This window comes from Coffea arabica, chromosome 7e (genome assembly GCF_036785885.1).
Source record: "Coffea arabica cultivar ET-39 chromosome 7e, Coffea Arabica ET-39 HiFi, whole genome shotgun sequence".
Taxonomy (NCBI): domain Eukaryota; kingdom Viridiplantae; phylum Streptophyta; class Magnoliopsida; order Gentianales; family Rubiaceae; genus Coffea; species Coffea arabica.
Window position 1 is genome coordinate 19,182,894 of NC_092323.1, and position 25,712 is coordinate 19,208,605.

At 35.6% G+C, this 25,712-nt stretch overlaps 1 protein-coding gene across 5 annotated transcripts; it reads right to left on the reverse strand.

The window, feature by feature from the left end:
- Nucleotides 1–1,412: 1,412 nt before the first annotated feature.
- LOC113702232 (NAD-dependent protein deacylase SRT2-like) lies at nt 1,413–24,656 on the reverse strand. 5 transcript variants are annotated; one of them, XM_072060218.1, is made up of 11 exons: nt 24,411–24,550; nt 21,412–21,457; nt 21,081–21,315; nt 20,072–20,137; nt 11,332–11,377; nt 9,479–9,639; nt 9,229–9,358; nt 7,522–7,683; nt 5,261–5,388; nt 1,877–1,976; nt 1,413–1,790 (listed from the first exon to the last, which is right to left on the reverse strand). In XM_072060218.1, exons 1-11 carry the CDS (start codon nt 24,450–24,452, stop codon nt 1,734–1,736), a joined length of 1,173 nt encoding a protein of 390 aa, XP_071916319.1. In that variant the 5' UTR covers nt 24,453–24,550; the 3' UTR covers nt 1,413–1,733. The 5 variants fall into 5 exon arrangements, with proteins under 5 accessions (XP_071916319.1, XP_071916318.1, XP_071916321.1 ...); XM_072060217.1 differs by lacking the exon at nt 21,412–21,457 and having other exon boundaries at nt 24,411–24,634; XM_072060220.1 differs by lacking the exons at nt 7,522–7,683; nt 21,412–21,457 and having other exon boundaries at nt 24,411–24,645.
- Between the last annotated feature and the right edge of the window lie 1,056 nt (nt 24,657–25,712).

A 25,712-nucleotide genomic window follows, 5' to 3' on the forward strand; every position in this document is an offset into this window, starting at 1 on the left:
GCAACGGGGCGGGGTTGGGGCAGGGGACCCCTCCCCCATCCCCCGCCCCCCTGCCTACAAACTCCCCCCGCCCCTGCCCCATCCCCCGTCCCCCGCTCCCCCCGGCCCGCCCCGCTTCCCTCGCGGGTGCCCCCGCAGGGCTAATAAAAATTTGTTATAAAATTTTATTATGGTTAAATTTTAGCAAATAATCAAGTACTAAAATATCAACACATCATCAAATTATTATTCATTGTAATTTTACAATTGAAACTTATAAAAACAATCAAATAAAAATTATTTGAATACAATCCAACATGATGAAATAAATATAACTAAAGTAGTCAAGTTTTCACTTTTGGCACAAATACAATCATTAATTCATTATTCTGCTTGTGCTTCTTTTAAGAAAAAAATGTTATTGTATTAAGTGTAATTAGAGATTTAATATAAATGTATTAGTAAATTTAGTATAACCAATTAATAATTTGTATTAGTACACATATATAATTATTAATATAATTAATAATATCAATTATATTATATATACTAATAGACATTATATAATACATATAACTAATAATATCATTATCATAAGTTTGTAACTAATTAAATTATATATTATATATATAATTATATATATTTTTTATATATTTATTTTTTTAAAGCGGGTGGCGGGGCGGGGGAGTGTACCCCCGCCCCCCGCCCCGTTTCTAAGCGGGGGAGGGGGGGAGGGGAAATTCCCCCCGCCCCCTCCCCAACCCCCTCCCCATTAGCCCCCAGCGGGGCGGGTGACCGCAATTGCCATCCCTAGTTATGCCTATCCCACTTCTCTAGTTTCATTTATCAAGATTTCATAAATCAAGTTCATTGAATCCCATGATTTGTTTACTTTACACGGCTCAATATGTTTTTTTCTTTTAACTTTGAGGTTGATATAGATTAATTCATAGAAAAAGGAGTTTGATGTTGTATTTCCCATCTGTAAGACTGTTAAAAAATTTAAACATTATTTATGGACTAATGCAATTTAACTTTTGCCTAGGACATTTAGTAGTTCTGCTTTTGTTTCTCAATGTACTCATTTCATTTTGAAGCAGACTTGGAAGACCTTTTTATTTTTATTCTTTTTTCTTTTAACGGTTTTCGTTGCCTAGGTAGGTAATCATAATCTTTTTTTTTTTTGGTTTAAGTTATGGGTTTCAAATCCCTTCTTCAAACCTCTTTGATGCCCCAAGCAACTTAATTTCGTAATTACAGATTTGAAATCCATTCCTTTGAAATTTAGCCCTAAATCCAAATTCTTCTACCCAACTCAAGTAACTCAATTTGGAGCAAACAAAGTCCAATGTTGTATCAAGGGCCCTGTAAATTTGGCACAAACAAAATCTTTCTATGGAATTAATCCGAAATTGTACTGCACCACATGAACATAAGAAAGTAGAGAGGAGTCTGATCAGATACCAAGGGCTCCTTAATACCAATGCAGGTAGAATTACAACATATATGTACTAATATTTAGCATACAACTTAGAAAATGCAGCATAAGAACTAAACGAGATTCCATCCAACATCTAGTGGCACTTTAGGCAGGACAAAGAAATGGTTTTAATCCAATTTTACTTTGCTGGATACAAAACCATCATCTAAACAATATTTCATTTACAACAGAGGCTTACAAGGTGCTTGCAATGGCAATTGCATCCGCGATGAATTGAGTCAAGTTTTGAAACCATCTCTTGAGCTTCAAGGTACTATGAATAAGGAACAGGGACACTAAGGGATCCAGTGTTAAGCAATCTTGGCAGTATCTGCAAGATAGATGCATCAACATCAGAAAAGGTTTAATGCCATATGAGACTCTGTTCAGAAAAATGTGATTTAACTGAAACCTTACCTCACCAAGTCGAGCATTGATTTTTAAAGGCACAAATTTATCAGCTCGTGTCTCGCCAAGGTTTACAATTGCAGTAGCAGCACCAGCTTCATGAGCAGCCCTAACAAATAAGACCAAAAAATAATCTTTATACATCCCTTATTGAAAAGGGATCTTTGTGGAAACTGTCCCATAACCGTCTTTTAATACATGACCTCTTTATTCAAATAATAAACACCCGTGCATAAAATCTAATTGAAAATGATACTCTTAGCAATTTCAAAAAGACATCGTAATGCCAATTAGAAAAAAGAAAAAGAAACTGAACCAGAAAACAGAGACCCTTATAAGCACCAGTTTAAATTTAATGTTCATAAGTTTGGGTTTTAGGACTTCATAATGAATATCTATACCACAGCATGGCAGCAACAGACGAAAATCTTGAGTTCATACTTGGCTTATTGTATGGAATTATAGAGATTGAATGAGAACAATGTCTAAACTGAGAATGGATTCCCTCCAAATGAATTACTAAATCCAAAAAATGCAAGAACAAAGAGAACATATCAGACATCTCATGTGGCAAACAAAAAGGAGGGGAAATCTATTAGTAACTGCTGCAGAAGCTGCCAAAAAACAAAGACCTATAATCAAGTCGACAAATAAACAATACAAAAAGGTTGATGAAGACCAGACCAAAAGATAGGGGCATAACTAACAAACCAAACCTTATTAGGAAAGGATCTGCCAGTCTTGAAATGGGTATCTTTCAAGCCAAAACACATACCAAATGCAATTATACTTCAGATACTCTTGGACTTGAGCTCAAGTCCAACACCCCAGTTGCAGCATACACAAGCATGATAGCAAATTTAGGCACATACAGGACAAATTTCAAAGCACAAATTTAGTCCACTTTTCCATCTGATGCAGTACCAAGGAAATGTGGATAAAAAAGGATATCAGATACTTGGCTCCGGAAAGTAGGACAAACTGTGGATAGGAGAAGGAAAAGTAGGAAAGAAGGAAGAAGAAAAGAAAGAAAAAGAATTACCAATTCCAAACAAGTCTCCACAATAATTTTTCACTCATTCTGGACCAGCATAACTTCCATTGGACAAGGCACTGATTAGGATTCTAAGCATTAGGATGAGAATTTACTTATATTAGACTTTTATTTTATAGCTGCAAGTCAATATATAATCAGGTTTTGCTCGCGTTGCACATCAGCTTTTAAAACTTAAAAGAATATCGTCCGTTCTACAAGTTTTTTCATGTAAGTATCCAGGCGTTGGGCTAATTTACCTAACCAGAACAATGTCTTTCACCATTTTGCTTTCAAGCCCATAAGCGGGCTAATTTACCTAACCAGGACAATGTCTTTCACCATTTTGCTTTCAAGCCCATAAGCTGGTCATGCACCAAAGCTTTCCCTAGTCTTCTCAGGCTTCTGTCTGCATCAGAACATTCCAAGCTTCACCTAAATCATACTTAGAAAGATGGCAAGGCTTGGACCTGGGACACCAAATAGAGTAAGTGAACTTAACAGCCCTAAGCAAACTTAACAGCCAAGAAAATGAGATGCTAGAGAGCGTAGGACGCCAGATTACACTCATAGTTTCTCACAATATATCAATTACATGAAAAGCCCTCATGAAACTGATACAGAGACCTACTTTAGCTTTGGTTCAAATCACAAAATCACCAACAACAAACATTGAAGCCATTAGAGGGCACATTAACTGCTATCGACACCTTCCTTTGGACTAAAAGCTTCTCTTTTATGATATAATCCTAGTTGCTGAAGCCTTCGATCATTCTTGCTGGAGAGATTCTATACAGGAATAAATCAATGCCCAGACATAAATAAGACTTGAGTTTCACTGCCTGCAGGGAGAGATGCCCTTTTTCATCCAAGAAGATCAATGGCAACTAGCATTTAAACTATATATCCCTCAAAACTCTCTTACACAAACTCCAATGTTACATAGGCATTAGCAACAGAAGGGAACTCCCAAGAGAACTAGATAGTTTCATCACTGAAGTTGAAATGTATTGCCTTAAACCATGTAGAAGCTGAATAAGGGTTGAGCGTTTGCTTAATATGAGACTTCCCGAGTGGGAGTTGCTTTGCTTTACTTCAAAATTTTTCTCTGGGAGAGTGGAAAAAAAAGGGTCTTTCCATTGAAATTTTAAGAGCTAAGCAACTATTTAATATTGAATATTGTTTACCAGGGAAGGTACATTTCTTTACATATAATCAGGATAGAGCATTCTCGTTATCTTAAATTTGTTTTTGAATATGTATTGCTATCAGTATCAACCTAATACATAGCTCTTTGCAATTAATATGTATCAATCTTGAGGTAAGCCGCTTCATCCATTGCTTAGCCTGTTGGAGTCTTAGAGGAATCCATGTGTTTAGGGTCTTATATGGGGCAAACCACACAAGCAAGACGAAGCTCAAGAGTGAAGATATTGAGTCTGAAAGCCTGTATAGTACCTGGAAAGGCACTAAGATAGATTTCTTGCTGTGAGAGGGGTCTCTATAAGAAATATTTTTTTCTCTTTCTAATCTTTTTTCTTTCTGGGTAAATAGGCCAGCAACTGGGTAAAAGACATCTTAGGAAAGCATTCACTTCCACCCTTTCCTTGAAAGGAATTTATTCTTATCCTGGCCAGTAAGCAGGGTCAAAGGATGAGGCAGGGGAGTTGTTGTGCGCTTTCTACTAAGACAAATAGCAGCAACATACTTGAAGCTCTATCCCTAAGACATGGATTGTAGTATTGAGCTCCATGTGCAGCTAAGACATCACTTGAGACAATTTTTACCACCCAAACTGACATCTGGCTGCTGATTTCTAGCACCCAAACTGATGCATGGTTGCTCATAAATCTCTAGGTCCTGCCTGGCTGAAATCTGTTCAGTGGACTTCTCGATGTTTGAAGTTATTTGGCTATTTATCTTAAAGCTAAAGTATGGACCAAGAATGCAATTATACTCACAAGCAGCAATCAACTCACAAACATGTTTAAAGAACAAAAGATCATCTAATGCAAGTATGTTACAAGGAAGAATATAAACTAGTTCAGCTTGTGTAAACAGAAAAATTCCCTTACCTTGGTCGAGCTAAGTCAAAGGTGAGAACCACTTTTATCTCAATTTGCATAGCAGGTTAATCGATTAACACGTAATTATAATTCATTGAATTGCATATTTTATTTCAAATCCTCCAAATATTTGTCAGCCACAATATTGATAAGTTTTCTTTGTGTCCTATAATGACCCACTTAAATATGTGGTTACTGCAAAAAACTTGCTGAACATGATCATCTTGCCTCCATCCCCCTCTTTGTTTTTTCAATAACAAAAAAAATAGAATAGTAAGATTAAACAATTCTCACCTAATAAGACGGAAAGCAGACATAGTCATCAAAGATGAGCCAAGCACAAGAAAAGCATCACATCTCTTTGCAGCTTCCATGGCTGTGTCAGCTCTATCCTTTGGGACATTATCACCAAAGAAGACAACCTGCAGAAAGTTAAATACATTAGACATTAAGATGAATATAGACATTCTAGTTCCAGTATATGTCAACCAATAAAAGATGGTTATGCAAAGTAGCTAAAAGAAAAGAATAGATAAGACAAGCATTTAATTGAGATAAAACATCATCGCCAAATGAAATCAAGGAAAAACAAGAATAATTCATCCAAAGAAGTAGAATGAAACATACAAGGCAAAGTTAAAATTATGAACCAGCAAGTCCCGGTAATGTCAAGTACACCGATAAATTTGTAAACAAAGTACTGTATGCATCTGAAGTATTATACACTCAAGATTTACCAAAAATCTAGCTCAACATTGTTTTAGCAAACTGGGGAACCATTTGATACATCTGGAAACTAAATACTGTCCATTTTGTAGACTTTTAACTTCATGAAAACATTCTGTTTTATTTTTTTTGGTTTTGTAGATTTTTAACCTCATGAAAACATTCTGTTTTATTCTTTTGGCGTGTCCATTGTGATTATTATGGTATTTGAGAGATTTAACAGCCACATTGATACACGATAGGAGATTATGTCAATCCAGTGGACTGAATTCTGGAAAGTGTGGCTTACCTGGCCTACATCTAACTATTCTATCAATGACAAAACCTAAGTGCTCCTGCCACACAATGTTTTCCTTTGTTGCTGAATCCAAATCTCCACTTCCTTTAAATAACGTGTTGAGAGAGAGAGAGAGAGAGAATAAAAGGTTTCTTTTTACATGCCAATTTAACAGAATGCGCAGCTTCTTACATTCAAATTTGAATTGACAAATAGCATACCAGCCTCTATTCTGCATGAAACTTGCAGGAACCTGAGCAAGTTGACAGACAAATCTTTTTGCATTGCTTCACAATGTAGAAGTTTTTACCATTTCAAAAAAATAGGTAAATCTTTGTTGTAAACTTTACTTATAAATAGCACTGTGTTCTGATGCACTTATGAGGATGGAAAATGGTAATTTGTTGAGCTGGAGGCTTCAAAGATGCCTCTGTTCAGTATCCTGTCAGAATTTGTTTGCACAGGAAGGAAAAGAAGTGCAATTGAAGCAGTAGAAAGAACCTTGAGAAACAGCTTTCCTCTTTGTGGAACTGTTGGAATATAAGCTATCCAAAATAACTCCCGATTTTATCTTCGCAGTAGAGATTCACAGACTCGCTATAAAATACATGGGGGCCATTTTAATGATGCCTCTTACCGAGAAATGTGCTACTCTAAAGATAAAAAGAAAGAGGAAGAAATGACAATGTGAGATCCTTTCCAATTGCATCTCAACCTTAATGATGCAAGTGCAAGAAGGAGCATGTAAGGTTAATAGGTTAATCAACATCTATTGTCCTTACTACGAATATATACCAATTAAAATGTGAAAACAGTTGAAGCTAATAGCAAATATTTATCAAGAGAAAGGAAAAAGGAATTCATCCAGTAATCTGGCATCCAGTCTTTGTGAAACTAATTAATTTACCAGTTGAATGGAACTTTCTATTTAATAAAATCAAATGTTTAGGCTCGAATACAATTTAGTTTACAAAGACAATTTCTGTACTCTCCACCTACCGAAAACAAATTTCTGTACTCCCATTTCTATATCTGTACAATAAGAGCTCATCATTAGTTGAAAGAGAAACATATTAATCTAAGAATTCTTTGTTGTCCAAATGACAACTTCAGTACTTTCACAGATTATTTCAAGGAATACAAGTGGAAATGTATTTTTCTGGGGCGAAAAGGCAAAATAGTTTTAGGCATTTATCTAATAAAATAAAAGATGAATGCGGAAAAACTTTTAGTTATCATGTTTTTCATTAAACTCATGTGCTAGATCCAATTTCAAAAGACTTCTTCCTATTTAATTTTTTACTTTTTATTTTTCCATTTGTTTTCAGTAAGCACTGATATAGTGTAAAGAAAGGATATATATCTCTTTGGAAGAATCTTTTTTGACCTTTAGGTAAATCAAGAGCTAAAACATTAAAATGTCAACTGCAAGTGCAAATTTTTATTTGCTACCTATTATTATTTTTAGGTGACTTGCATGAACCCAGTGATACTCTCAATCCAGGAAAAATAACAATCCCACTAACATCATGTAAATGAGGAAATGGCTTACGTCAGGTTTTAAAATTCCATCACATCTCTGACAACTAGGAATATGAAATTCCTCCTCCCAGAATTTCTCATCAATTTCAACGTCGCCATCTGGCCTAATCTTCATACCAAAGCTCTTGTCGGAGACACTGTCATAGTCTAAACTTTCAATTGCAGCTGCCCACTGGCAAATAGCACAACATATTGATTGAGAAGTAGTTCTCATAGAACAGGAAAGTACGTCATACATATGCACAATTGTTAGGTTAATTGAGCATTTCAAGTCAAACCACCTCAAAGAAATGAGAAAAAAAATAAATAATCAATGTAGAGACAGCTTGATACAAATAAATATAACTGACAGTTTAGACCTCAAAACCTCAAAAACTTAAAACACAAATACAATGATGCAAATTTCGGAAAGCAGACACATAGTTGGACATGCCTATAAATAGCAGTTCCATGGGAGAAAGGCAAAACTTCACTAGTATGTAACTTTGGCCAAGACGAACGAGTTTAACCTTCAACACATTCTGGCCTCAGCAAGGGCTCCTGTAAGTTATAGCTTGGCACTATAATGCAAAGCAGGAATTGATAGAGCCAGGGGATAGTAACAGGAAGAAATTGATTGAGTAACTTAAATTGATCATGTAACACTCATGCCAAAACGAACTTCTTGAATGGGAATTGTGAGGACAGGGTTTGGAAGTAAGAAGAAGCTGATGGGGTTAATTTATTTGATCAAAGGCACTCTTGCTGAAAGAAATTCATGAATGTCCAAGATTAGCTATCAGCAGTGACATAAGAGCCAAAAAGCCGTTCTTTTGTATTTTTGCTTCATTAAGGCATTAATGACATAAAACAAAGTCATGAAGTACTCGCATATCCATTGTGGGCAGAATTGATCCTAATCTTTATAGAGAGGTTCTTTACAAATTTAAAAATCTTCAGGTTAAGACTATACAAGAAATATTCTTATGACAATACCTAGTGGCAACTCAACCAGGTATACAGATCTTATTAAAACAATTCTCACAATAGACTGAATATTCTACTAGTAAAGGTAACTAGCTGTTCTCCATCATATGCACACATCCCAGTCCCCACCTAAACAAGCAATTAATGTATTCTATAGATAGAAAATGTACCACCAAAGTATAATATTTCAATGTAAACCAATATTTTCAGGTTTCTTGGACATCATCTGAATAAATTCTTCCCAACCAAAGTAAAAGAGACAGATCTACCACAAAGTGCCGAAATTCATACTCAAGGTAACTAAGTGGTATCCTTCATACGTAGATGTCCAGGCACGACACCAGAACAAGCAATGGGCGTCTTCTAGAGAAAGACAATGTACCAAATGAAATCAATATTTCAGAGTAAACTAAGGGATATTTGGGGGCATTATTTTTCCATATCCCCTTCTTGGTCATCAATATGAAATAAATTATTTCCAGCCTAAGCAAATGAGACAGATCCTTACACCAACAGCCCATCAAATACAGATTTCTGATGTGCCAATTTTTAACATGATCAATCCCTTTTATCAACTTCAAAAATGGAAAAACAATGCAGCTATTAATGTGTGATAGCTCAATTGACAAAAAAATAAAAATATGTGATAAATCAGATTAATTCCCAGGCATATTTGTACAAGAAGATCAGAGCTGAAAATAACATACAACAGTATGCAAGATCATTTACTCATGCAGTTAGAAAAACTAACCTTTTTATTATGGGCTTTTACTTGATCTTGAAATACACTTCGAGAGAGTGAAAAACCACAATTTGTACAATTAACATTATATACGGTTCCATGTAATTCCAGGGGATTACTTCCAGCACGATGATGCAGCCTGATATAAGGAATTTATAGGGTTAGCTGCTCCTCTAGGTTCTATACCAAAAAAAAATCTATGGAGAAAAAAATGCACAAGTTCTAAGGCAATAAAACACCAATAACTAAAGCAGTGTACCTGTCTACATTTTGTGTAACCATAAAATTTATCCGTCCTGCTTTCTCAAGAGATGCCAGAGAAATATGAGCTGCACCAGGTTGTGCAGCGGTGAACTTTCTCCATCCGGCATAGCTCCTTGCCCAATATCGTCTTCGTGCCCGGATGGAACGCATAAACTCCTATTAAACCAAGATGGAAAATTCTAATACTTTTTAAAAAATCTGACAAAACATAGAAACAAAAATAAAGCCCAGAAAATATCGATTTCTAGAAATAGGCAAACACCCTTGTTCATATTCGCAAAATTCTGCATCGTGAAATCATTCAAAACATCTCTCACATTTTTCCAAATGAATTTTTTCATCCTTCACTTTTAAAATGGTAACTTTACGTCCCTTACAAAATCAAGTCGGTAAAATTTGGTCTCAACCTAGGTTTTCAAACACTTTTTACTCTGAATCCATTACATAACTACAAATGGTCATTTTTTAGTGCCAAAAAGATTAGATTTCATTTATGGTTAAGAAAAATGACCTGATCGATATGCATTTTTTCCCCTAAAAAAGTTGGATATGACCCAAACCATCTTCATTTCTTCCTAAAAAAGTGGGATCATACCCAATCCATATTCATTTTTGCCACTAAAAATGTGGGATCTAACCTTTTTGTACATAAAAATGACAGCATGTGAGCCGCGTGGCGATTTCGAGCTAAAAAGTGGTTGAAAACCCAGGTTGGGACCAAGTTTTACCGACTTGACTTTGTAAGGGACGTAAAGTTACTATTTAAAAAGTGAAGGACGAAAAAATTCATTTGGAAAAGGTGAGGGACGTTTTAAACAATTTTCCCTTCTACATCAGTTATTAAATGAAACATAGCTTCTAAAATATCAATATAGCTCTCTAACTTAAAATATTGATAGTGTACGTGAAGGTACTTCCAAAAACTAGAATTTGGTCCCTTCTAATATGGAGAAACCTAGGGACAGGTCAACACAATTTTCAAAAGTTATAGCTACACAAGTGAGCTGGTATCAAATAACATAATTAACACACAGAGGTTGCTTTAGCACCAGACGCAAAATAATCATGACCAAGCGTTAGCAACTTTTTCAGCTTTTTTCCTCCAATGTCCACATTTTAATGACTTTTTCTTTTTTGGCATGCTTCATCTCCTTGATAGGATTCAAATACAGATCAAGGAACTTGAAATCCAACTCCATCAACTCAGGGGAAGCTCATTGTACATAGTTTTTTCAGCTAGTGAAATCAAGCTTGAAGGTGTGTTAGTATTTGTTAACTTACAAGCTCAAATTCACATCCCCTCAACACCAAAAAAATATATATATAAGTATAAATTCTATACTGATAGTGCATTTGCAGTTATAGAGACATATACAGAAGAAGCAAGCTTCAAGAACCCTGCTAAAGGCCAGTTGGACAAATGCTTGTTTAACAATTAGACAAGACAAGTAAACAAGACAAGCTGAACAGCAATTTCAATTTTTGGTTTGCAATAAAAACATGTTCAAACAACATAGCACTTGGCTAAATCTTGACTGCCTAAAGCTCTACTGCATGATGTCTATCATCAAATCTAGTCTAGGTGGCAAACATTTTTGTTAAAAATAATAATTTTATAAGCTGTTAAAAAAAATCAATAAAAAAGGCTTAGACCAAATTATCAAATGAGCAGTTCATGCAACATTTAACAAAAAAGGTTCAATGAATGGCTCCATGTATTTTCAAGTCTAAACGGCATTTAAAAGAATGGGGCATCTCTGACTTTTTGGAACAGTAGAAGATTATCCAACATAGTGGAAAATCACTCAAAAAACTAGCTAGATTTCATGGCGCGTGCCTTCGGTTCACCTGATGGGTTATGGGTTTGAATCCAGTGCTATAAGCTCCATTTGGACTGCAAAGAAAAGGACAAAATGATATTACTTCTCAGCTTCAAAGCAGATTTTCACTTTTACATATTTGATGTGCAAATTGAAAATTTCTGTCATCGGGTAGGATATGCAGGCCCAGCTGGTTTTAACATTGATGAGATTCTTATTCTAGCGAAAGAAAACATAGACAGACAAGTAGATGACTCCTGCTAGAATACACATCTTTGAATCAGTATTAGAAAACTACACGATTTAGCTATTTCATCAAAAAGATTGTATTCAATATTCTATAAAAGGAAATACAAATATTTTGTCAAAAGTGGCTCACAAACTTACATTGGCGAGCAAAATGAAAAATTAGATGAATTTACTCGCATAACCTGCATATATTTGTTCATCAACTACTCCCTGGAGACTGTTATCACTGAATGATTTAGGATGTGGAACAGAAGGAAGCAGATGGCATAATTATTAAAAGTACACATTTGCACTCAAGTACCTGAGCATCTCGAATGGCATCTCAATGGTATGAGGTGAAATATTTCCACAAATGCTACTGGAACCACATTCTAGGCTTGCTGAAAAAAGTAATTGCACTTTTCTATCATTTTGTTTTCTTTCTTCACAGGCTTTCTCGGTAACCATCATCAGCCTCATTGCTACTTTTGTTATTAATGCTGCACTTGTAATTGTTAGAGTTATTGCCATTACCATTATCATCAGTTCCTTCGGTAGGTTGTATATTTTTTTTTCTTTTTTGAGTCAGCAGGTTATACATTTTGTGGTCAATGTTCACTAATACGAATATAATTTGTCATGATCTTTCAATTTGTTCTACTAGTTTATCTAGCATACATCTGTAAGTTAATGAAATACAGGTAACAACTTGAAAATGTAGGTCCACTCAAGTAAAAAGAAAATTACTAAAAGGTGAATTGAAAAATGGTAAATGATAGGAAGTTCTCCATCCACAACCAAATTATACTTATACATTGATTCAAACACACAGTGCAGCTTGATGGCTGCAACTCCACTCTTCTGCTTTTATCAAATGGACCAGTTTCATGAATGACAGACTTATCTTTATCCATTAGGGGTCAACTAGAAATTTTTGAGTGCCTACTGTTCCCTGAAAGCATCAGATATTTTGTTTTCCCGTTTTCTCATATTAGTTTGAACTCTCCAAAGCAAGAGGGGCCCCCGGTTTCTTCATCGCATTTGCAAATAATCAGCCAATAGCATACAATTTTGTAGTTTTTCAACATTGTTTCTCATAGGATTGCTACATTATGCAGCTCCGACACGGAAAACTCAAGCTTCCAAGGCTGTACTTTCCGACATTTACTTACCAAAGAATTTCAAGTCTCTTCTTCCAACTTCATTAAAGCCCACAGAAAAAATCCTCTATTTGTGTCCTAATCCAGTAATACTCAAAATGAAGATAATATTAACTACATCTTTTCTATATTTTCTGCAACCTCAGATTTATTTAATTAAAGGGTAAAAAACAAAAAGGCCCCCCGTGGTAAACTTAATATACAGAAAAGCCTCCCGTGGTTTCAAAACGTACAACACGACATCCCATACTTTGAACTAAATTGTAAAGGTGACGGAATCCGTTAAATTTAACAGAAATAGACGAAATGACCAAAATGCCCCGATATAATTAAGCAAAAGACAGCCCAAAAAAATCATTTGTTTTATTCTCTAGATAGAGAGAATTGAGGGTTAAGGGGTAAAATAGGTATATTTGTTCAAAATTAGGTATAAAAAATTTTTTCAGGTCCCAATAAGTCATTTCCGTTAAGTTTAACGGATTCCATCACCTTTACAATTTAGTTCAAAACATGAGGTGTTATGTTGTACATTTTGAAACCACGGGGGGCTTTTCTTTGTATTAGGTTTACCACAGGGGGTTTTTTTGTTTTTTTACCCTTAATTAAAATAAGTGCAGACTAAGTAATACTTCTTAAAGGTCTTTCTCTTGCCCAAGCCTTTTGATTAAGGAGCAAAACTATCTACTTTCTTGTTACAAAGGGGACGATAACACTATGATCCGAATCATGGAAGAAAAACTCCCGTACTTTCTAGATCTAAATCTGTCCTAACTCCTGACATAACTCCTGAATAATTACAAATGCCAAACCCCCAATTGGAAAGCTGGTCCACTGCCCTGTTTCATTTACTAAGAGTGTGCTAAACAAAGGCCTCCAGTCTCTAGATATTAGTATCCTGCAATGCACTGTAACTTTTGCTGATGACTGATAACTAATTTCCCCTTGTTTGGATCAGTTGCATAACAACCTGAAAATCTGTTTCAACAACCATCTCTCCCTAAAAACCGTGTTCGATGTCATCTCCAAATCCTCTTTTATATTTAAACTCATGTACCTGTAAAACTCATTCCACGCTTCTAATAGCCTGCAGCCAATATACCATCTCACCAAGCAACATTAATGCTCTTCAGATGAGCATATCCATGGAAAAAATTTTCATTATTGTTCAATTCTTCCATCCACAAGTTTGGTACAGCCAAAAGATTTTGCTTTTTTGCATTGTTTTGACTTATTACATGTCACTCAAACCTTGCAAACATCTTTGTTATCCCTATACTTCAGTGCATTTGATTGTTTAATCTTGAGTGCTAATGACAACAATAATTTGCATTCTATAGCCATTATCAAATCTAGCACTTGAACAAGATTACCTAGAGGATACTTTGCCAACAAATGCTCTAATTCTGTTTCTTCACATGCTTTCTATGATAGCATTAACACCAGAAGCTTTTCATTATATATATGTAACTCTTTAATGAGAAAGGAAAAATATATTTGTATTTGTTTATCGAGTTTTCTTTTTAGTCACAAAAAGTATATACATTTTGAAACTGGTGCAGATCAGTAAAATGCTGCACCTACTTGTTTTATAACATTTCATTTGTGCAAATGAATAATGATTTATTGCGGTAGGCTTAGCAACTTCAAATGTCAGAAACAGCATACATACAAAAGTCTAATCCAACCATACCCCACACCCAAAAAAAAAGAAAAAAAGAGAGGCAGGAAATGAAAACCAAACACTCTGCCTTTCTGTCTTTCCGGCCCTTCTTCCCCCTTTGCCCCTTAAGACCTCCATCTCCTCTTAGGTTAGAGTTTTGGGTACAGATCAGGCACTGCTTTGTTTTGCAGAAGTAAAAAAGGTAGTAATATCTAGAAGGAAATCATGCTGGTTTTGGAGCTCTTGTAATTAAAGGACTAGACATAAAAACTTAAGGGGTGTGAAATATAAATTCCACTAAGACAACTTTCAAGTTGGCTCCTGTGAACAGCTTGATGCAGATTAACCAGTGGTAGATATCACATAATTCAAGGAACCCTAGATGCTGTTGGACTAAAAAACTAGATGATGTAAGTGAAGCTCTTGATAAGGAGATAGTTGCACCACTCTAGTAGAACCAACCAGAAAGTTATCCTCAAGTTCGTGGATATAAGTAAGTATATAAAAGTAAAAATAAAAAATAAAAATGTACTCACTATCACTAATTCAACCAATTGACAAATGAAAGAACTTTAACTTCTGATTAGTTGAAGATCAACAGCTAAGTTCTTGCATTCAAAAGCAAGCTTCTACTCTTTTATCCTTCATTACTGATTTGCCATGTCACTAACAATAATTTCTATTGGTTCCTGCGATACCTCATCCCACATCGTAAAAGTAAAGTGCTATAGACCAATACTTAAGTAGAGCCTGTCAACTGGTATTTTGGGAGGAAAACATCTAGTCACAGTATTATGAGTGACCAACTAGTATTTATAGGAGTACAAACCTAACAAACTATTTACAAGAATACCCTTACTAATTTATTATCTACAAGAATACTTATATTCTCTTGACACTCCCCCTCAAGTTGGAGCATATATATCATAAGCACCCAACTTGTTACAAATGTATTTCACCCTAGAACCCCCTAAACTCTTGGTAAACACATCAGCCAATTGATCTACAGACGGTACATGAGATGTCTTGATGACCCCGTCAAGCAATTTCTCTCGAATGAAATGACAATCAACTTCAATATGTTTTGTCCTTTCATGAAACACTGGATTAGACGCAATATGAACAGCCGCCTGATTATCACACACTAAATTCATAGGCTGTTTATGCTCAAACCCAAGTTCCAGTAATATGCTCTTCAACCAAACCAACTCACACACAGTGTGAGCCATAGCGCGGTATTCAGATTCTGCACTTGATCTGGATACAACTGTTTGCTTCTTACTCTTCCACGACACTAAATTACCACCAACAAACACACAATATCCTGTAGTCGATCTTCGATCTGAGGCAGAACCAGCCCAATCTGCATCACTATATCCTTCAATATCAGTGTGTCCATGATTTTGATACAGCAACCCTTTTCCAGGAGCACTCTTAAGATATCTGAGAATCCGTATAACAGCATCCCAATGACTAGTACGAGGGGTATCAAGAAATTGACTCACAACACTCACTGCAAACGAAATGTCAGGTCTCGTTACAGTGAGATAATTTAATTTACCCACAAGTCTTCGATATTGCTTAGGATCATCAAGTAATGCACCTTGATCTCCTGCTAATTTCACATTTGGATCCATAGGAGTATCCACAGGTCGGCAACCTAACATCCCAACTTCACTCAACATATCGAGTACATATTTTCTTTGACATAAATAAATCCCATATTTAGACCGAGCTACCTCAATACCCAGAAAATACTGTAGATGACCTAAATCCTTTGTCTGAAAGTTTGCCTGCAGATTGGATTTAAGTTTCTGAATCCCCACAACATCATCACCTGTAATCACAATGTCATCCACATAAACAACTAATAAAATTTTACCAGCATTAGAATGCCGATAAAATACAGAGTGATCTACTCCACATCTTGTCAGACCGAACTCCATGACAACACTACTAAACCGGCCAAACCAAGCCCTCGGAGACTGTTTCAATCCATATAAGGATTTTTTCAAACGACAAACCAACCGCGGATTCTCCCCCTGAACAACAAATCCAGGAGGTTGTTCCATATATACCTCTTCTTTCAAATCTCCATGCAGAAATGCATTTTTCACATCCAACTGATGCAATGGCCAATTATAAGTGGCTGCCAAAGAGATAAGAAGACGAACAGAGGTAATCTTTGCAACAGGAGAAAAAGTTTCTAAGTAATCTACTCCATACACCTGAGTAAATCCTCTAGCTACCAGCCGAGCCTTCAATCTATCAATAGAACCATTAGGCTGCACTTTTATAGTGTACACCCATTTACAACCAACAACAGGCTTACCTGAAGGACGAGGGACAAGATCCCAAGTACCATTTTGTTCCAAAGCAGACATCTCTTCTTGCATAGCTAATCTCCAACCAGGATGATTAAGAGCATAGGTAATAGACTTAGGAATGGAGATAGAATCAAGGGAAGCAACAAAAGAAGAATATGACATAGAGAGACGAGAATAAGAAACAAAATTAGAAATAGGATGGGAAGTACAATGTCTCTTACCTTTGCGTAAAGCAATGGGAAGATCTAACTCAGAGGAGGGCGTCATACCTGAATTGGAAGATTGAGAATTAATTGGTGAAGTGCGTGGCATATCAGGAACTTTTTCAACCATGGAACGACGAGAGTAAACTTGAAGATGAGGACGAGATAATCGAGCTATGGAATCTGGTGGACTAGATAACTCAGGTAATAAAGGGGAAGGGACTGGTAAAACAGGAGAGGAAAAAGAGGGACACTGGTCTAACTCACAAGACATACTTTGTTTGATAAAATACGGAGTGGATTCAAAGAAAGTAACATCAGCACAAGTAAAAAATCGATTTAAAACTGGACTGTAACATCTATACCCTTTTTGCGCTCGTGCATATCCTAAGAAAATACACTTAATAGCACGAGAATCTAATTTATCCACCCCGGGAGCAAGCTGATGAACAAAGCAGACACATCCAAAAATACGATGAGGCAATTTAAACACAGGTTCATGAGGAAAAAGAATGGAGTGAGGTAATTGACCTTCAAGAATATTAGATGCCATGCGATTAATTAAATAACATGCAGTTAGAACTGCATCACTCCAAAATTGTTTGGGCACATTCATGTGCAACAACAGTGTTCGAGCAATTTCGATTAAATGTCCAATTTTCCTTTCAGCAACTCCATTCTGTTGTGGAGTGTGAGGACAAGAGGACTGATGAATAATACCAGACTTAGTCATAAAGGTATTAAAAGGAGTGGAAAAATATTCTTTCGCATTATCACTGCGAAGTATACGCACAGGCACACCAAATTGATTCTTTATTTCTGTAACAAATGCACAAAAAATGGAATATAATTCTGAACGATCTTTCATTAAATAAAGCCATGTAACTCTGGAAAAATCATCAACAAAGACTACAAAATATTTAAAACCTAACTTTGAAGTGACTCGACTAGGACCCCAAACATCAGAATGAACTAACAAAAAGGGTTCAGAAACCCGTTTATTGACTTTAGGAGCAAAAGAAACACGATGATGCTTTCCTAACTGACAAGACTCACATTCTAACGAAGATAATTGATTCAAAGTAGGAACCAACTTTTTCAAATTTTGTAAAGACGGATGACCTAAACGACAGTGAATTTCAAGAGGAGAAACAGTAGCAGGACATGCTATCGGACCATTAAAGTTGAGAAAGTAAAGACCATTATGCTCATGCCCTCCACCAATCGTCCTCTTTGTCTTCAAATCCTGAATGACAACGGAATCAGGAGAAAAAGTAACTGTACACTGTAGAAATTTAGTGAGCTTACTAACAGACATTAGATTAAATGGTAAATTGGGTACGTAAAGAACAGAAGACAGCGGAAGTGATGGATTAATTTCTACAGTGCCTAGTCCTTTAACTTTAGTGGTAGATCCATCAGCTAAAGTAACATGAGGAAAGGGAGTAGACTCTTGAAAATTAGAAAAAATTTTAGAGGTACCTGACATATGATCAGTAGCCCCGGAGTCAATAATCCATGAGTCATTACCTTTTTGTGCTAAAGAAGCAGAGGGAAGAGATGCGTGACTTGTAGTTTGGTACTGTAAGAATTTAACATAATCTTCCTCGGATATAATAACAGTTTTCTGGGACCTATGTGCTGAAGAACTTGATTTAACTTGATCAGTGGTAACCCCATTAGCAAAACTTTCAACCATAGCGAATAGCACTTCAAACAAAACAGCAATCAAAATTCGCTATAAACAGTGCGCCGTGAACAGTGCGCCGTGAATAGTACCGGGGTGAACAGTATCGCGATGAACAGTACCGCGTGAACAGTACCGCGTGAACAGTCGCGATGAACAGTATCGCGTCAAGACTTTTGCTAGATGTTTAACCCTAACCCTAGGACTTTTGCTCTGATACCATGTCAACTGGTATTTTGGGAGGAAAACATCTAGTCACAGTATTATGAGTGACCAACTAGTATTTATAGGAGTACAAACCTAACAAACTATTTACAAGAATACCCTTACTAATTTATTATCTACAAGAATACTTATATTCTCTTGACAGAGCCTAAGCACACAAGTCCAACTTGGGATATCCATTTTGGGCTAGCGAGGACCGAGCCCAAGTAGTTGGACTTGCCTGCTGAGACTTTGGTCGTGTTCTGGGCTTGCAGGCCTGGGGTGTGACATTATGGTATCAAAGCGCCATGTGTGGTCTCTACAGCGGGTGAGACTGGGCCAGTGGTATTGGGCCGGACTACACAAAGGAGCGGAGGAACTAAGTGCTGTGCAGGGCTAAGTGCTATGTTGACCCAAGGGAGACTAAGCCAGTGGTATTGCGCCAGACTACACAAGGGAGTGAAGGAACAAAGTGCTGTGAAGAGATAAGTGCTACATAGAATCTGACACAATTGAGTGGATAGTCTGGATTTGCGAGAACGCAAAGCCTAAAAAGGAAGGGTGAATGTGATACCCCATCCCACATCGAAAAACCAATAAGTGAAGGTGGATCAAGCTTATACTCTCTCTTATCTTGTCTCCACTCCTTTGGTCTAGAAGACAAGCAAGAGAGATACTTAAGTAGAGCCTAAGCACTCAAGTCCAACTTGGGATATCCATTTTGGGCTAGCGAGGATGACGCCCAAGTAGTTGGACTTGGCTGCTGAGACTTTGGTTGCATTTCGGCCTGCGGGCCTAGGGCGTGACAGTTCTCCAATGTAATCTTAAGGAAACCAATATGCAAGAGGGCTAAGGCTATTCTAATAAGATGTACAAGCATCTAAATATGAAGGTTGATGGGAAACATATGCAACACTCAGCATGAGAATAAAAGAATAGCATTATGATGGAGTGCTAGCAACCCAAAATACAGCAAGCCTGGGGCGTGACAGTTCCTCTATGCATTATGAGAATCACAGAATAGCACTATGATGATGTGCTAGCAACCCAAAAAACAGAAGTCAAACACAACACTAACACAATTAAAATATGACACATCTTTTAATCCTACCAGATATGATTCTAAAGTTCCAATTCTAATTCCAAGCACCTTCCAACATGTGTTCTTATAGAAGTTGTCAATAAGCAAAAAAAACATATCAAAAATACCATGCATACTAACACATTGCCAGGAACATGACATGTAAGCATGGTAATCTGCAACTAAGCAACCAAAAAAAATTTGAAAAAGACACTAACCTTCTATAATCAGGAATTCCACACTCTGTGCTAATTCCAGCACCAGTCAGAACAACAAGATTTGAACTGTAAAATTAGCAAGAATCGAAATTGGTCAGAGATTTTAACAAAATCATGTAAATAACAGTTTCCCTTAGAAAGGGAGTAAAACTGCCTTGGAATGGTAAAATTCATAATTAGGAATTTCAGGTGTCATAAATGAAACCTCTTTGAAACTGAAAGTGCACAGTTTTCTGCAACATTTTCACATATGTTATTTAAACAGCAGGTTAGCATGCAAAGGCTAGAGAAAAGTAGAAAACCAGTTTGGATTGGCTATCTTGAACATTCAAATTGTTAAATGGAAAACCTGAATTTAAAAACATATAGTGTCAATCCTTTAGAAAATAACTTTGAAGACCTTACAGAAATTCAATTCTTTTAAACCACACTGGAACAGCATGTTCTTCAGTAAAAACTTGCAACTAAATTTAACTTTATATTTAAACAACTTAATGCATGCTGGTTCCTTCTGTAAGAAGGTAAACCAAATGTGCATTTTAAACTCTCCCACACACATACTACACAAAGTACATATTAATTATATGGGATTGTTATGTCAAAGAGACCCTTATATGTAAAAAGTGACCCCTGGGGCAGGCTTTTTACGCGACAACCGAAAGTTTCAGAAGTAAGCAAATTATAGACAACTAAGGAACTCAAATTGAGTTAACTTTCCACATCCACAAAAGAGAAAAAGAAAGTGCTAATTGAATCATCAAAGAGGGAAAAATGGTGAGCTTTTTGAACTAGAGATCAATCTGGATCTATTCTTCTTGATTTAGTTAGAGTTATGAGTGCAATCAGATCAGTTGTCCTTGCCAAGTTGAGTGCACACACAGATGACAAGAAATTGAAGAATAAAGATGAGTTCTCTACAATCACATATATACTGCTCCTGCAGATTCTCCTGAGATTAATCTAACAGGTACACAAAAAAGTGATGCAATACCACCAATATCAATCATACCTCCTATCAAAAAATTGATAGAGAATGTTGACATCTTGAACACTAGGTGGATCTGAATCAGGAATTATCATCTTTTTCCTCAAACTTGAAGATGCCTTCTCTTTACTTTCTAAAGTAGCCCTTGGAAATGAGATTCGGCAAGCTGTCTGCACATGCTTTGAGGATCCTTGAAAAGATAAAATCCTTCCCACTCTACCAAGAGGTTTTCTGTTCTTGCAAGTTGATTGAATGCAACCTGTAAATTAGGAAGACAAGACTTGTTTTCAGATTTTAGCTATCAATTACTTTCAGATATGGAAGAGCCAAAGCATATATCAAGATAATATCCAACTTGCTGTCAATATTTGGCTGAGCAATTCTCCTGTACTTCTCGGGCCCTGAATGGTAAAGGAGCAAAGTAAGAATTAAAACCATGCATGATGGGCCAATTATCTATGGAACCACTCCAAAACAAGATAACAGTTAATAATCAAAACCGTTTATGACTCTCTGAAGCATTTGGAAGCATCATGACTTTAATTTCATAAATGTTCCTGACAACATTTTCTCTTAGAGTACTCCTGTAGCTGTCTATGAGAAGAAACCCAGAGATTACTTTAAAAAAAAAATAGAAAGGGCACAAACCAAGTGCATTGCCTGGTCTAGATAAAGCTAAATGTGTAACAATTGCGTGCAAACATACTGTTGTCCAATGGATCACCGTGTAACAAGCTTATACTAGCGCAAAAGTTCACTCTTGGAAGAGATATGGACATGAAATTTCAAGAAAGGAAAAGAGGAAAAGAAGCATTGTGAAACAAGAATAGCACAGGGTGCACTAAGACAATTTTGTCACCATTAAATTTTCTCACAGATAGCCTTAAAACCCACGGTTGAATCATCCCAAAACTGGAAATGTTGAACACATTCAATTTGGCCACATCAAATACTTTTAATCTCCTATGAATCACTCTCTTCTTAGGCAAGTGCCCTCAAAATTCAAGGCTGACAGCCAAGTTTTCAAATTAAAAAATGCAAATGTTAAATGCATTTAATTCAGCAACACTAAACAATTATACTCTCCTCAGAATCACTCACATCTTAGGCAAACAAACATTCAACACCAATAGACAATTTTAATTTAGCACAGTAGAACTCAAGTAACTATAGCCTTCTTCATCAAAATTACAGAAAGAAATTAAAAGAAGAGAGACAATTTCCAGGACATGACATGATACAGCTCATAAGAGCACAAAAAGGTTTCTTTCTTTTCCTTCATTTGGATATATGTAAATATGTTCATTACACGTTGAAAATAATTGTCTACAAAGGACCGAAAAGAGAGAGAGAACATCATATAATCTGAATGAAATTTAAACCCAAATATGTTACAGTTTTTACCAAATTCTTGAAATTTCAAAATTTTGTCACCTAAGTTAAATAAACAAAGAATCCCATTAGATTATATTGACATGTAAATAGATGAAAGAGAAGACATAAGCATGTTTTTTTTAGCACAAACTATAAGCATATGTTCTCTTCAAAGCAATTGAGAATTACACTGTCTTCGAAATTTTTGGGAACTGAGGTTTTAAGAAAACGAAATCTAGGACATTAAATATCACTTTTCTTGTCATGTTAAATCTGTAAATTGAGTTTTTGAATAAACATATTGCAATGGAGGGGGAAAAAACAATAGATAGTTATAGGAACTTGAAAATGTATCATTTCAGTATAGAATTAAAGTCCCACGAATTGAAGAATATTCAAATCCTATGAATTTGGCATGAAAGAAACTGAAATTTAAAGAATTTCATAAATCTACATATGCTATCAACAAAGATCATACAAAAGATAATAAAATGAAAATTTGAAGAGAAAAGAGGTCTAAACTCTTGGAGGAGAAAAAGAAAACTCATAGGAAAGAGGAATTTATGAGTGAAAGACAGACAGTTTCTAAGCTAGTGGCCAAAACAGCTGGATTGGCAAGAAATTTCATAAGCGATTGCAAAATATTTGCCACAACTACAGTCTGGATTCTCCTCCAAACTTTCTGCCTTCACCTTTCCAGTTGTGTTGTATATGCCACCAGCATCCAATTTCATGTCCTATATCAGGATATTCCAAGTGTTCACCGCTACCCATCAGAAGAAAGAATCCAAATTTAAACACCCAAAAGATCCAGAGCCAACATAATTTAAGCTTAAGTTTATGCCTACCCACTTTACATAAGGTGACAATAGTTTTTTTCTTTGATTCGATAATTCAGGACACACAACAATGTAATATATTATAAGTAATACATTTCCAATTACCAAATGACATATCAGGCAGTGTCAATCTTAACGACTAAAATGATATAACATTTGCTAACTAACATATTTCTAGATCGATTCCCACACGTTACATTCACAATGTGATTTCCCCCTCAAGGAATAGCCAAATCAATCATGGCATATATACAATTGAAGCAGACGAGTCTGACGTGATCAAATTATAAAAATATTAGATATATTTAAAAAAAACCTTCCATGTTTAATAGCTTTTCTGGAACATCATATTTTCCCAAAATTCTGGAAAGACGAAAGAATAAGAAAAATTACTCAAATAAACAAACGCACACCACTAGCCCAAAAGTTCCACTATTTAACAGTTACTCCTATTGGTCCATTGTCCTTCCTAAGCCCTAAGGCTCCTATATCCACCCTCCCCACTACACCTTCAACCGGAGCCAAACCAAACTCAGCTAAAATAACAAAAACTGATCTTCTCTCTCAAATACATAGAGCAGATCCAGAATATAACACCTTGCTCTAACTGTCAGATATATTCTACAAAAGGTTCAAAATGAGAAAGCAAAAATTGAAAAAAAGAAGATCCCGCTTTTTCTTTCACTATCGCTGCCTGAAATTTAACCTCAAGGTTTTCATTAGGCATTTCTACTGGATGAACATATAACTGTTCCCTTAAAAAAATTACTGTTTTCTTCCGTATATATCAATGACTATTATATTGTTTCTGTTCCTGGTTTCTGTACTATCATTTAAAAGTTATCTGAACAATATACCAGACCTAATATGCTTCATCTGTCTCACTAAAATATTTACTTCCTTCCCAAATGACCATTTCGGTGTTCAAATAACATAAAGCTAATTCACCAATATATAATCTAGTGTCAGTATATTCCCAGCAAAAAATAAAAATTACTACAATCAATTACAGCATCTCTGACAAATATTCTTGCATAAATTACAGCACAACATTCAAACAGTGCAATATATTCCAGAAAACTAAAACACCATTGGAATAACCATTCAAGCTGCAAATAGATTTCTTGTATCAGACACTTACAGAAATAAAGGGTCTGTAAGGAAATCGGAAAGCCATGGCCATAGGAGCTGAATTGCTGGAAATCTTTTTGCGCTTTTTTCTTTAGGTGTTCAATTCTTCCCTTTCTTTCCCAATTGGGATGCATTGTCCTCCTCAGAAAATAAAAGGGCTTAAAAAAAAAAAGGCCTGATTTTGCTCCCCCTTACGTGGAAGCTTCAAAATCCTTAGCATAACGCTTGTTTCAATAGTTGCAATTTAGTTTCCCATGTTTGGCCTATGTGCGAAACTGGTCCTTAATATTTCAACTAAAATAAATTTGGTCCCGAAAGTTTCAAATTTGAGGCACTTGCCATTTAAGACAATTAATAGGAAATCAATAATGATTAATCATCAAAATCAAATTACCATTAGGAAGAGGGATGGGTTGGGTAGTACCAAGGGTGAGAATAGAAATGAAAGGTCTTGGATTCAAGGCATCCACTTACACTAGATAAAAAAAAATTTAATTACCATTAGCCAAAAGTTTTTTGGCATTGCACCTATAATCACTAATATCTTGAATTTAGATTATTATGGTCCCTTAGATTTTAAATAGTTATAGCCACATTTTCAATTTGAAAATGAAAACAGATATGAATTGATTAAATATACAATACATGTGCTCTCTACTTCCTATAGAATTTCATAAACACTTCATATCATTTTGATCTAAAGAGCATCCCTTTATTAAATAAGTTGTAGTTGTAATACAATATAAATTTGATATGTAAAACAAAAATTAGTATAAGAAAAGGAAAAAAAAATTGTAGTTTTAGTATATAGCTTTATTAATTTCGACTACACAAATTCTTGCATGACTAGTGGACATAAGCTGCAAATTGGTGTAGTTAGTAGTTTAATTATAAAAACTATTGAATATAAGTACAAATGAAGTGTTTTTAGGAATCTCTGAAAAACAAAAAACTTCCTCTATTTTGTTGTTTTTCCTACCTATTAAATCCAATGTTCCAATAGTAAAGTTTTAAAATATTTATTTTACTATTTGTTTACCCTGATAATTTTATCGTGTGATTCGAATAACTATACAAAAAGCCAATTCAGCTCATACTCAATTGATAACCTATTGAAATTGAAAAAAGAAAGACGAACAATCTAACTTACATATAAAACAAATTTTTTATTTCTTAAAGGGTCATTTAATTGAGTGTTTAATTATCAATACAAATGACAGTAATAATGAGTTCATTATCATTTAACTCTTCATAGTGCAAAAGTAATACATACATATATACACACATACATACATACATGCATGCATATATG